The sequence below is a fragment of the Jaculus jaculus genome, chromosome 6 (assembly GCF_020740685.1).
Source record: "Jaculus jaculus isolate mJacJac1 chromosome 6, mJacJac1.mat.Y.cur, whole genome shotgun sequence".
In the NCBI taxonomy this organism is placed as follows: Eukaryota; Metazoa; Chordata; class Mammalia; order Rodentia; family Dipodidae; genus Jaculus; species Jaculus jaculus.
Genome location: NC_059107.1, coordinates 29,087,231 through 29,101,719, shown reverse-complemented (window position 1 = coordinate 29,101,719; position 14,489 = coordinate 29,087,231). Strand labels below are relative to the sequence as shown.

Below are 14,489 nucleotides of genomic sequence, written 5' to 3'. Positions count from 1 at the left end.
TTTTTTTATTCAATTCTTTGATTAAAATTAAAAATGAACCTAGGGTTTGAGGTTCAAGGCCCTGGACTTCTAACAGCCTGTTACACCTCCCCTGTAGTAACTCCTTCATACTTTGCAGTAAACCCATCATGTAGCCATTTTGTAAATGAATGAGGGAGAGAGCTGGAAAGAGGCTGGCTCTGTGTCCACTGCATGGGAAATACATACTGAATGTTAGTTTACTTTCTCTCAAGACTATTGCATAAGTCGTGAGCCATTCTATCTGGTAATATTGTTAGAAAGGCTTTAGGAGGTGATCCCTTCTCCCCTGCAAATGGTGCCTTTTTTCCCACTTCTTATAAAAGCTCAAGAATTACTTTTTTTTTTTACATCATTGCATTAATTTTTTTTAATGATCATTATTTTTTGGTGTAGCCAGAATCGTTCACACTTTTTTTTATTGAAACCCTTTTGTCCCGTGTTGGGGTTGTGGCCATGCATGAAAAACAGCAGGCGGTGCCAGATGACAGGTGGTGTGGGAGCCAGTCCCCACTGGGAGGCGCGAGCAAGCGAGCAGGCAGGCAGCTGCCGGGGAGGTCTCCGCGCTGGCCTGGCTCTCAGAAGCTCCGGATTTAGACACTCGCGAGGGCTGTCTTTTCAGCACCACAAGCTCGAACTGCGGAGGGAGGACTCCTTTCTATTCTCCTCCTCTACATATTGGCTTGAATTGGCTCTGACCCCCACGAGCGGAGCACAGTAAGTAAGCATGCCTTTGTTCGAACCATCCTCCGACAGCCTCCAGGTCCTCACCACCTTGTCGTCCCGGTTTTGTCTCGCAGCGTCCCCTCCGCAGGATTGACAGGGGAAATTCAAGTTGTGCTGGGCTCTTGGGGGTAGAGTGGAAGCACTGTTTGGTTTCAAGGGGAGCTGGAGAGAAATTAATATGATTTGTTTATTCAGTTGGCAGTCTTGCAGTATGGGGGGGTTGCTAACTTTCCGTGGCATCACAACAAAGCCCTTGGCTATTGAGGAAATGGAGGCATCGATGGCTGAATTACAGGAACGGGTTCAAGCCAGCCTCTTTCTGTTTTAGGAAACAGAATCTCGTGCATAACCTACATATAATATATAAAGGCATGGGGCTAGAGAAATTGAAAGGATTTGTTGTATCTTAGGGGATTGCTTAAGAAAAGACAAAATAACAGCCATGGTGGTGAGCTGGAATGTTTCATGTTGCAGGGGAATCCGGAATAACAGAATTCCTTTTGCACATAAAAAAAAAAAGCTTGTCACTGAGATTATTTGAATACTTTACCTAGTATCTTATTTTTGGAAGGCTATGTTTTTGATGTTGGGAAGGATTTTTGTTGGCTCCCTTAATTTGAGGGCTACTGAACCCTGTGGGTGGGTGGGTGGGTGGCATGTTCTGATGATTAAAGAAGTCTCACTGGACAATGGGAATCATGTCAGGAAATGTAGTGGGAGATGGATGGCTATCACTCAGAGTGAAAGCCACTGAGTGGAGCTGTCCAGGACTGCGCTTTTTTTTTTTTTTCTTCCCTCTTTCTGTTATCAGCCCTCACTCCCTGCCTGGCCTCCAGCTGTAAGAGAATCTCACTGCTTGCCTTAGGTCTGGGAAGAAAAGTACAACGATGGTGAAGCTGAACAGTAACCCCAGTGAGAAGGGAGCCAAGCCACCGTCGGTGGAGGATGGCTTCCAAACTGTCCCTCTCATCACCCCCTTGGAGGTTAACCATTTACAGCTGTCTGCTCCGGAGAAGGTAATGAGTGTTTCTCTTACTGGTATCCGGGATAACCCACCCTAGGAAGTAAAACATCAAAGAATTTGCCATTCCAAACCTTTCATTCCCTCAGCATTTCCTCATAAGGTGTAGTTCTTCTTTCAGTGAATAAGACGTGTCTTGTGTGATTTGGGGTTTATGGTGTTCATTCATTTTGCTCGTCAATACATAGGCAAGCAAATTAAGATTTCCTTGATGAATACATGTAAGCCTCTAGATGGTGACAGGAAATCCTGTCTTCATTTTCTTGAAGAGGGAGGTGTTCATTCTAAACATTGGTTGGTATAGAATTTGAAAGCTGAGAATTGGATTCAGTCCAACATGCATTCAGTTTGCACGCACTAAGGCCCTGTGTTTATAGAGGTTCTCTAATTACAAGATCCTTCAGTATGACGAATGAATAGAATACATCATTGTAAATGCTATACTCTGGCATTCCAAAGATTCTGAGAGTACATGAGTGAAACAACGATAGATTTTCTTGTGATGGGGAAAGGCTGAAATATATAGACTGGGAGGTCGGGTTAGGTAACTCCAGAGGAGAATATGCGAATTGGGTTTTTGAAGGTGGGTAAATGCCTATGGGTAGACTGTGGGAGCAGGAAGGTATTTAAAGCAATGGAAGCACATGTACAAAGCATGGAATGCTGAATAACATGACTGGAATAGAGGCATGGCTAAGAATGGATGAATGGCTGGTGGCACATCTCCTGACATGAGAATAGTTCATGAAGAATGGAGGTGGCAGAGCAGGTGTCATCCTATATGCATCGGAGGGACTGATATTGTCATTTACGATCCACCTAGTTGAAAACTTGAGGTTTCAGAATATGAGCCTTTGCATATAATAAGGGAGAGATGTGCAGGTCAACAACCAAGTTCTCTGGCCCTAGAACAAACAATAGATCTTTCCATCTGTTTGACTTTCTGACTGGCATTTCTAGGAAGATACTGTGTCTTAACCAGTTGGGCCCATCCAACCAGCAGAAGAGGAACCCAAGTTACATGAAGAGCTTGGCTGACTGGGGACTGAGTTATTTGTTTTGAAAGTGCAGAGATTTTCAATATGAGAATGTACTGGGGCGGGTGACAGAAATGTAGAAATCTTGAGCTATCCTGAGAAACTAAACATGCCTTTAAAATGACTTTGAACCTGTGATGGGTGCCAAAGAAATGTGAGGAAATCATTCTGAGTACCCGTTTCATGCAGAGCACACAGTTTCATTTTTTACTGCATCTTAGAGTCACCAGGAAAACTTCACGTAACACATCACACATTGAGATCACACCCCAGAACAATTCTATCAGAATCTCTGGGGCAAGATTCAAGTGCCAGTATGAATTAAAAATCCCCCAATGGCTTTCAAGTGTGTTCAAGGTCGAGTGGCTCTGTTCTAGACCTATTATTCCCCTGGGAGCCACAGAGTATGCATTCACAGTATACATGAAAATCTGGACTCTCCAAATTCATGGGAAGAGTCCATGGAAATGCTGGGACTTGAACCAGACATAAGTGGAAATTGGGAAGGAGAAGAAAGTGCATTGTCTTGAGGTTCTGAAAGGCCAATGGCAACAGCCTTGCAGATCTGTATATCTCTGAGAGGTGTGTAATGAGAGAGACTGTGCCGAAGTCACTTTCCCCACAGCTTTCCACAAAGCAACAGATTATCCAGAGATTACTGTGAGAATGTCTCTCTTTATTCTCCTAATCCACACCCAGGGCTTTTCTCCCTCACTGAAAGAGGAGGAAAATGCCATAAGGACCAAGAAATAGTCCAATTATATCTGAAAGTCATCCCACAGCTTGAAGAGTAAATATAAGCTCTCTCATAGTGGTTCTTCATGTGTGGGAAAAGAAACAGGGTCTCCTGAAACAGGCCTGCAGATCCCCACAAAGGGACATCACACACTTCTTTGATGGTCACAACAAAGTCTTCTACCAATGGACATCAATTTTCTCATCTGTGAAGAAAGAAGGAACCTACCTCAGATTGTAAAGTTAGATGTGGCCTCAGATATTAAGTGGCACAAAGATAGCTCTACAAGAAGAGTAATTAATACTTCAAGTGCTTTCTAAGTTCTAGGTGATGTCCCATGCCATATGTACACACACACACACACACACACACTTTACCTCATTCCTTCAGTACTTAATAGAACCCAATGAAAGAGTTGCTACTTTGACCCAAATTTTAAAGAAACTTATAGACCAGTACTGTCACATCCCAAACAAAAACTATGGTGATATGTCCTGAATGTTGTAGGCAGTGCTGCTCCAGAGCTTTCTACTTCAGCAGGAATAAGGGGTTGTGATGGCCTGTGAACCTACAGATTTGGTCTCTGTACACTAACCCACAATATGACTCAAATCTCCTTTCTCTCTATCTTCTCAGAATGGGGAATTGCCTTACTAGTTTTCTGTGCTAATATTTAGATTTTATGATATTTTTTCACTGCTAGAGATTGAACCTAGCATCTAATGCATGCCACTCAAGTATTCTAACACTGAGTTATATCCCTAGCTTAGAATTCATGATCTTTATAAGAGCAAACACAGGTTTTTTTTTCTCCTGACAATAGAACAGATTCACTGACATTTAATTCCAGTCAAGGAGCCTGTTTCTATAAATGTTGAGGGCACTGTGGTAGTTACCAGCATGGACACTGAAGAAAATTCTGTAGGTGTGTTCAATTTCCTTCTCAACCTTTTACTTATGTAACCTTAGCTAATGACTTCAGGCAAGTTTCTTAAACTCCCTCAAACTCAGCTTCCTTATGTGTAAAGAGGAGAGATAGTATTGTCACTCACCTCACAGGGTTATCAGATCCAAAAGAGTCATTCATCCTTGGATTAGGTTCCATTGAGGTGGTGTTTGAAGCCAAGATAGTAGCCAAGAGAAAAGATTTGACCCATAGATTAAATCATTGTTTCCCTTTGTAAAGCATAAAATATGAATTGTCAAATAATACTTAAAAGTCATCTTTGGATTATTTGAATGCTTTTTAACAATTTTATTTATATATGTATTTGTTTGTATGAGGAGGGTAAGGCAGAATGGAAGTAAGAGAGGAGGGAGGGAAAATGGGCATGCTAGGGCCTCTAGCCACTGCAAACAACCTCCAGATGCATGTACCACCTTGCGCATGTGGGTTTACATGGGAAATTGAACCAGGATCATTAGGCTTTGCAAGCAAGAACCCTAACCACTGAGCAATCTATCCAGCCCTCAAGCACTTTTTAGGAGCATGACGCACAAGCATTAGGAGACTTCCTTTTGGAGATCAAATGGAGAAGATGAACATCTCAGTTTGTTTTCTGTTGTTGTGACAAAATACTTGAGTGTTTTATAAAGAAAAGAGTTTTGTCTATCTCACAGTTTTGAAGACTGCAAGTCTAGACAACATGTGCCAGCTATTGTGTACCCACAACATGGCAGGTGGCTTCACAGTGGTAGCATGTGGGAGAGGGAGAGGTCATACTGCAAGACAGAAGGCAAGAGAGATTCCAGAACCGCTCTTAGTTGTGAAGAGATTCACTGGGTTCTCAGAAGGACATTCATCCCTTCTGAGGGCAATGCCCTCAGTGGCCTCTTTATCTTTCACTTGGCCCCATCTCTTAAAGGTGCCATCCTCTCTCAATACACTGAGGTCCCAGCTTCCTACACATGATTGCGGGGGGGGGGGGGGGAGGTGCCATTCAGACTATATCCAGTCCACAGTAGTGAGCCTGTCTGAAATATTTGACACCCAGGTTATGGGTTGGGCTCTGCAGGGCATACCTACCTGTTCTTTAGAGCTCACTCACCTGTAGAGTGAACTTTAGTGTACCCATTTCACTAATGAGGAAACCAAGGCTCAAGTCATTGGAGTAACATGCCCCAGAACCACAGATAAAGAGCAGAAGAAGCAGGGTTGAAAGCCCAGTGTCCCTGACACCCTATTCTTTCCCCACTACATCAGTGCCACCTTCAAAGCTGAGAAACCACCCGCCCTGGGAGACTGCTCCCTCGCACTGATGGTTGAATACACTTTGGTGGCCATCACACCTCCCTGATGGTTCCCTGAGATAATATAACTGCCTCCAGTGTCCCTTCCCTGGCCAGTGCTGCCTCGGTGGAGGAAGCGGCCTGGCCTTGTGAGTAGCCCTGGCCCTCTCTCTGTTACTCACTCTTCTGCATTGCTGCTAAAGTAACTTCCCTGGAACCTATCCCTCCTCCCCATGTGACATTTCCTTGATATTCTAGGTCCTTTGTCCTTTCATTTTCTGTATTCCTGTTTTGTAATCCCCCACCAACACCATACTCCACACCTTCCTGGAGTGGCAATTCTCCAAAGGGGCTATTTTGCATCCCATGAAGACACTTACTAGTGTCTAGAGACTGTTTTAATTGTCACAGCTAGACAGGGTGACCCTACTGGAATTTAGTACATAGAAGCCAGAAATGCAACTAGATATCCTTCAGTGCACACTGTGGTTCCTACTGGCCCCACCCCTGAAATGACAACAGAGGAGAGACTGAGAAATCTCAGCCTAGAGTTTTCTATGCTCTGCACAATGGTGTACCCATACTCCTCCTTGAGCTTGCCGTGCTCAACCTTTCTGGCATGATACAATTATATGCACTTCCTCAATCAAACTCAGACAGAGGGGTCCTTGGATGCTTTCTCTGGCCGCTCTAAAGTATAGCTGTATGTTACCATCCTGGAAGGTGCTCACCCATCTATCCACCAGTACATTCATTCATCCGTCCATCAACACACCCACTCATCCATAAACTTAGCCACCCACTTAGCCAGAAAATCTTGTTAGTGGGGACTTTCTATGCTGTAGGCTAAGTATACCCAGCTATGAATAGACAGCATGACAAGTGACTTCATGGAGCTCCCATTCCTATGGGAAAAGAGACTGCAAAGCCAGCCACCACACAGATAGAAGTACATAGATGCCAAGTGTGGAAAGATCTATTCCAAGGAAAGAATGAAGTGCCTCATGTAAGAAAGGAAAGCTTAGACAGGTCTATTTATGACTGGAAGATGGTCAGGAAGGTCTTTCCGTGAGAGCAACCTTGGCTGACCCCTGCTGAGGGGAAGAGAGGCAGAGACCAACACACAGGCAGGCATCAAGAAGGGAGAAGGAACCCCTGGGGAGCATGGTTGGCAGCAGATGTAAGAGTGTCAGACAGGGAGAGACTTAGGAGGTGATGGTAGGCAGATACTGGGTTACAGAAACACCTGTGTATTTATTTATTTATTTATTTATTTATTTATTTATTTATTTATTTTGGAAGGGGTTTAAAGGAGGGCAAAAGTTTCCAGAGTCCTACTCTATGAAGGTGATGCTGGCTACTGTGGGCTATCTTAGGCACAATGGACAGACTCAGGTTCATTAATGGTTTTCAGGAAACTTCTTTCCTTCGAGTCATTCTTCTAGGGAGAATTGAAACAGCTACCTGCCCCCAAACAGAGGTGGCTCAGTTTCCTAAAGCAGCCCCACCAAGGAGCCATGGGAGAAAGAGTAGAGTAGAAGGCCAGAGCCCAGCTGGAAGCCATGGCTAGATCAAGGGTAGTGGTTGGGACTGGCATAGTGGGCACAGAAGTGTGGGTGAATTCACTGAGACCTGGTGTCAAGGTGGCTTGAGAAGAACTTGTTCTCTCTGTCCCATTTGCTCCCTAGGCCTCCTCAACATGGTCATCTCAGTAGCCTTGGTTCTGGCAAGCAGTAGGCAGTGGGAAATTTTGGCCAAGCAAGACCCTTTCCCCACATTTTGTTTAAAACTGGGTTCCATGTTTCCACTGGTCAGGTGGAAAAACAGATTAAAGAACCAAGCAGATGAATGACACTCTCCAAGTCATGTCATGGGAATGAGCTATTGAGAAGCGAGTGAACAAGAAGCCAACATTCATTTCCTTTCTTTTCATGGACACCCAGAATATGTTACCTAGTATAAAGCATGCAGAGAAAGACTGCACCCATGAAAGCAGAACACACTGGGGGGATGAGGTTTCTAGGTGAGGCTCCATAGCAAAGAGATCTGGCTTTACACAAGGCAGACCTAGATGGGGCCTGGGAAGAGAGGTGACACTCCTGTCACTGAGGCTGAGTGCCTTCCCCATCCCCTCCTTTGGCTTCCTTCTCTCCTTGAAACACTGGATGTGAGAAATGTCAGCCTGTCCCCAGGGAGCATCTCTTTCCATCTCCATAGCAGGCTCCCAGAGCTCCCTGCTCCTCAGAGCAGCAACTTATACTGGGACAATGGCTCTGACTGGGCAGTTTCTGCCATTAGGTATAAAATGACCAATAAGCATAGTAAAGAAAAAAATCTATTACTTAAAATCAGAGCATTAAACAAAATGTAAATTTTACATAGAAGATTGACAAAGTCTTTAAAAATATTTTAATTAATTAATTAATTAATTTTCAAGCAGAGATAGCTAGAAAGAAGACAGACAGAGAGACAGAGAGAATGGGCATGCTAGGGACTCCAGCTGCAGTGAACAGACTCCAGATGCATGTGCCATTTTGTGCATCTGGCTTTGCGTGGGTACTAGGGAATTTAACCTGGGTCATTAGGCTTTGAAGGAAAACACCTAAACTGCTCAGTCATCTCTCCAGCCCTGACAAAAATTTTTGGTAATGCTTAATGTTGAAGATGCTGAGAAAGAATTGACATCTTGGCCAGGTGGGAACATTCTGTTAACACTCTGCTTTTATGTTAAGGCAAGCATTTTATTTTACTTTAGTCACCTTAAATTAATTTTTTTTGCTAGCACACATAGTAATGAGTTTTACTGTGACATTTTTGTGTCTGCATATTGCATGTGTGCATGTAGCATGCTTTTTTGTATTAATGTGTGTGCACAGGTCTCGTGCACATGTGTGTGGAGGCTAGAGGTTGGCATTGTGTGTCCTCCTTAGTTGCTCTCCACATTATTATTTATTAAAATTTTTTGTTTATTTTTATTTATTTATTTGAGAGTGACAGACAGAGAGGAAAAGAGGGAGAGAGAGAGAGAGAATGGGGCATCAGGGCCTCTAGCCACTGCAAATGAACTCCAGACACATGTACCACTTTATGAATCTTGCTTTACATGGGTACTATGGAATTGAACCCAGACTGGCAGGCTTTGCAAGAAAGTACCTTTAACTGCTGAACCATCTCTCTAACCCTCCATCTTATTTTTTATTGAGAACTTTAATACATGAACACCTTGTAATTTGATCATATTCCATTATCCTCTTTTGTCTCCTCTCCTGCTTCCATTTCACTGAGGACCCTCCTCTTTCTGGGTAGTCCTTCCTCTGTTTTGTTATCTCATTCCTTTCGTCCTGCTGTCAGTATGTTGATGGGCCCAATTCAGGCCTTGTGGGGGTACCAGTAACCACTGTGGGTCATGAATGCTTAAGACAGGGTCTCTCACTGACTTCAGAACTCATAGATCCAGTTACATAGATAACCAGCAAGTCCTAGGGATCAACTTGTCTTTGCCTCCCCAGTGCTGGGATTAAAAGTACATGCCATCATACTTGACACTTTACATGCATTATGAGGGTGTGGCAAGCTCTTTACCCACTGAGCCATCTCCCTGGCTCTCACTGTGACATTTTCATACATTTCTTTATACTATGATCTTCTTCGCCTCTCTCTCCTCTGGGCCCTTTCCTCCCTTCTGGTTTAATGTCATATATATTCCATTGCCCTCTTCTGTTCCCATTCCTCCCACCTTTTAAGTCCCTCCTCATCTCAACACATGCTTGGTAGTTGAATGATTTGATACAGTATATTTCATGGGGTATTTGACTTTTTTTAAAAAAATTTAAACTATATATATCATTTAACTGAGGTGCTTCCTACTGGTAGAATTTATCCTATGAGCATATTTTCTCAAGTATGCAAGGCTCTGTAGATACTACCATAATGGTTGGGAATGACTTGGCCTGTTCTAAGAGAAGAGACTATTAAATGCAATCTGGTGCCAAGAAGGGGAAACACTACGCCATTGCTGTGAGGAGGAGGCAGAGCTGCGTGGGCTCATGTGGAAAGAGGCCACAGGCACATTGCTCAGAGAGAACTTCTCAGACAATGGTATATAGTGATGTCACTTGCAGAAACAGCAACGAGTGTGACTTCTGCTTTATTTCTGTTACATGCTATTCATTTAAACATTTTATTTCTGGCCTGAAGAGATGGCTTAATGGTTAAGGTGATCGCTTACAAGGCCTAAAGACCAAGGTTCAATACCCTAGTACCCACGTAAGCCAGATGCACAAGTTGGCACATGCATCTGGAGTTTGTTGGCAATGGTTGGAGGCCTGGTGTGCCCATTCTTTCTCTCTCTCAAATAAATAAATAAAATATTTTAAAAGTTTTATTTCTTATTGATACATGAAAACTGTAGGAATTTCTGAGGTACAGTATGATATTTTAATACATGCATGCATTGTGTAATGGTCTATACACTATGGAATATGATTTGTCCCTAAAAGGATTAAAATCTTGTCATTTTTTTACAACATGGATGGACTTGTGTGCATACTTTAAACTGCTATATGGTTGGAAAGTAGGGACAGGGTTGGTGGGATCCATTTGAAAACTTTTACCTCATTTTTTCTGTCTTTTGACCATGAATCATATCTCACTTTTTTTTTATTTCAAAATGTGACCTCCATTTCATAAAGGTAAGAAGGTCTTGGAGAGCTGCTGTAATTCCCTTGTTTTGGCACATAAACAACACACTGTAGATGGCATGTACAGGGAAGCATTCAACCGCATAACCCGAGTTCATCCACTAACTCTACAACTTACTTGAGATGTGACTTTGGGCAAATCAGTTAACTGCTGTGAACCTCCATTTCCTCATGGTAGTGATACCTTCCTTGAAGGATTGCTTGAGGAGATAAGCTAGCCAAATGTTTGCCACAGTCTCTAGTACATAGTGAATGCTCAACCCCAAAGCTACCATTGTTCTTCTTGTTTTTGTTAATATCATTGTCAGTTCAGTCCCTGCATCAGGTGCCCTGTTCCTGGAGAGCACTGTGGCCCCTCATCTTGCTCTTACTCTGCATTGCTATCAGATTAAATTAACAGACTTTGGGATCTAAGTGGTTCATTTGAGGCCATGCTGACCAAACTTACATGTTACCTCTGAGAAAACAAGGTCTTAGCAAAGAGCCTAGAAAGAGACCAGACTGGGAGCAGGCAGCATCATGTTAGAGTTCTGCTTTTGACTCAGCCTTACTGTGTGACCTGAACCAAATCCCTCTTCTTTCTGTCTGAGCTCCGGTCTCCCCACTTGTTGAGTTGATGGCATTATATCTCACTGGCAGTAGCTCCATAAGCATTGATGCATTACTTGTGTTCTGTACACAAGGCCAGGTCTTAGGATCCCAGGAAATACTCAAACCCAGGAGAGAGTATTGGATGAGGAGCAGGGGAGGCAAACAGAAAGTTTACAAGTGAGGATTCATCCCTGCCCCTCCATTGCACCTCAATATACATAGGACTGAACCCTGTCAGATGGTATTTAAATCTGACTTCACAGGTTGGAGAGATGGCTCAGCAGTGAAAGGTGCTTGCTTGCAAAGCCTGACAAACCAGATTTGATCCCCCAGTACCCACATGAAATCAGATGCACAAAGTGTGTCTTGAATTCTTTTGCTCATTTGCAGAAGGCCCTGGTGTGTCCCTTCCCCTTCTCCTTGTCCCCCTCTTCAACTCCTTCCACCAAGTAAATACATTTTTAAAAAAAGAAAAAAAGAATCTGAGCTCTAGTTTAAGTCTTGGCTCTGCTTCCTAGTGGCCATGTAATGATGTGGCATCATTTCTGCTGTTTAGGATAATTACTGGCATCTCACAGGGTGGATGAAAAAGCTTGCTGAGATACAAGACTATAGGACCAAACCTGGGAAAGAGCAGGATTTGTTGACTTGGCAGACTGGTGCAACCACTTCCAGTCACTGGGGCATGGGTGGGTGACGAAAAGTGAGGCTAACAGCAATGACTTTAAGGGAGAGGCAGGCAGGGTGCCCAGCATGGAGCCAGGCTGGTCCAGCCAGAGGCCTTGCTCTCTGTTCTGCAGTCAGGCCAGCCCAGGCCCTCCACAGGGAGGAGCTGAGATTCAGAGGAGGTCTCCTTCTTTTACCTTGGGCCTGTGCTTATACAAATACAATCTCGCTCCTTTCACTTTTACTTATGGTTCCTCTAATCCCAGAGCTTCGCATGTGGGAACCTCTTCATTATTGATAATCCCTGGAAGTAGTATTTTAAAGTTTTATGATCTGTATACTTTGAGTCATCTGAACCATCATGTATTATTATCTGGTCTGGCCAGTGAAGGAGGAGTTATAAGATGAAGGATCCTTTTGGGATGAATAATTTATCCCATTTTCACAGTGCCAGTTCTGTTAAATTATGTTCTTCATATTAGCAGGTGATGGAATAATGGGGGACCAATGTGTAGATATGAAAAGAAAACAAAGTTGCTGTGCCCATATCCACAGTGGTTTTTGGAAACCTGGAGTCTCATTTTTCAAATGTCTGTTAAAATATGACTTTTTAAAATGTCTTTTATTTTTTATAATTAACAACTTCCATGATTGTAAACAATATCCCATGGTAATTCCCTCCTTCCCCTCACTTTCCCCTTTGAAACTCCATTCTCATTCATATCCCCTCCCGTCGCAGTCAGTCTCTCTTTTATTTTGATGTCATGATCTTTTCCTCCTCTTATGATGGTCTTGTGTAGGTAGTGTCAGGCACTGTGAGGTCACGGATATCCACACCCTTTTTTGTCTGGAGGAGCACGTTGTAAGGAGTCCTACCCTTCCTTTGGCTCTTACATTTTTTCCACCACTTCTTCTGCAATGGACCCTGAGCCATTGAAGGTGTGATAGAGATACTGCAGTGCTGAGCACTCCTCTGTGACTTTTAATAATGATTTAAAAAAAAACTAGGAATGATATTTTTGTTGTTATTCTCCACTTCTCATTTATGTTATAAATGAAGGCACTTAGGGTTCTCTTATGATCCGTTTTATAACTGCAGGTAAAAGAAGAATGTATAGAATAGAGGTTTTCATTTGCAAATTTCTCTGTTTCTCACTCCTTCCCTCTCCCCCTCCTCCCTCTCTCTCTTTCTCTCTCTCTCTCTCTCTCTCTCTCTCTCTCTCTCACACACACACACACACACACACACACACACACACAGTTGCCTTCTCATTGCTGGGACAAAACACCCACCTCTAAGCGGCATATGGAAGGAAAGGGTTTATGTCAGGCTTACAGGGGAAGTTTCAGCATAGCAGAGCGCAAGATGCGCATCACATCTTGTCACACCAGCTGGGAGGTAGTAACAAGAATGATCTGATCTGACTCTGAACACTCTGACACTAAACTAATCAACCCCCAGGTCCTTTCCCAGTGACACACCTTCCAAGGCCTCAGCCATCTGGAGATTGAGTAGGAGGCTTAATCACAAGCATGCGAGGCCATGGGAGACATTTCGGATCAAACCATCACATTCCCCCCCCATCTCTTTTGGCAGGCTGATCCCTCCAATGTGCAAATTAATAGTGATTGACTAATATTGATGGTGCTTCATACCAGAACAAGGAACTGTTATTGTATCCTTTATATAAAGAAAGGAAGTGTTTGTGACTCAAATCCTTAAGAACCAAGCTTCATGCAGCTCTGGATGACAATTTAGTTAGTCATTTCACTGGGCTTCTGTTTTCTCTCCTCATCCCCAAGGCATCGTCTTTGTGACCAGGACTGCTCCTCTGCACTCACATCTGGAGACACTTCTCTTGTTCATCACTGTCCTTGGAGCTGTCTCTAGGGTGCTTAGAGTGGACTTTACAGCTCCTGCTGCTCTCCAGCATCAACCCCGCCATTCCCCTCCCCTCACTGCCCCATTCTATGGCTGCTCAAAGTTGCCTCACTGAGATTCTGTCAGATGGCAGCCTCCTGGCTGTCTTCTGAATGCTTGTCAGTCTATGTTACTCTCTCAGACTGGAAAGATCTACTCTGTGGGTCTGAGGAAGAAGGAATAGAATAGAGTAAGGAAGCCAGCCAGAGCCAAGTTAATGGGAAAGTGAGGAAAGCTTGGGTGGGGGGGCAAGTATAATAAACAAATAGATCAGTTTGAAAAGATTTTGAGGAAAATGCAGTTGGGATGGATGGACTGGGGGAATGGATGTGGAAACTGAAGGGAAGGAAGGAATCACAAGAGATTTACTTTTAGTTTTTATTGTTTCAATTTTCAAGGTAGGATCTCACTTCTAGCCCAGGCTGACCTAGAACTTAATTTTTAGTTCCAGGCTGGGCTTGAACATGCATCAATCCTCCTACCTCTGCCTCCTGAGTGCTTGGATTAAAGATGTGTGCCACCAAACCTGGCTGTAGATATTTTATTTGTCATAGAAATGGTGAGTCTAAATGCTGTGTTCTGAGCTCAGATTCCATAAGCATAAAAATGTTATAATTAGAAAAGGTAGGTCAGGGCTTTGGAATTTGATTGTGGCCATGGTAAATTTGGGTGTAAGAACCTAACAACAAATATCCAATAGATGAAAGTGAGTGCAGTGGGGAGTCTGGATGGAGATATACAATGAAAGGACATAGAAATGAAAGACAGGCTTATGCTTCAGCATGGGAACGAGTGAGGACACCTGAGCTGTGTTTGTGGAAGGACAGAGTGGCCACAAACTAGC

General features: G+C 43.4%; 1 protein-coding gene across 2 annotated transcripts in view; it reads left to right on the top strand.

Moving 5' to 3' along the window:
- The first annotated feature begins 536 nt into the window (after positions 1 to 536).
- Nsg2 (neuronal vesicle trafficking associated 2) overlaps positions 537 to 14,489 on the top strand; it is a 70,168-nt gene continuing 56,215 nt past the window's right edge. Inside the window, exons 1-2 of one of the 2 annotated variants that reach the window (XM_004665008.2) lie at positions 537 to 735; positions 1,610 to 1,760. In XM_004665008.2, coding sequence (XP_004665065.1) covers positions 1,632 to 1,760 — 129 coding nt within the window. In that variant the 5' untranslated portion in view covers positions 537 to 735; positions 1,610 to 1,631. Of the gene's footprint in view, positions 736 to 1,555; positions 1,761 to 14,489 lie in introns of both variants that reach the window. The other variant, XM_045153369.1, reaches the window with a different exon arrangement.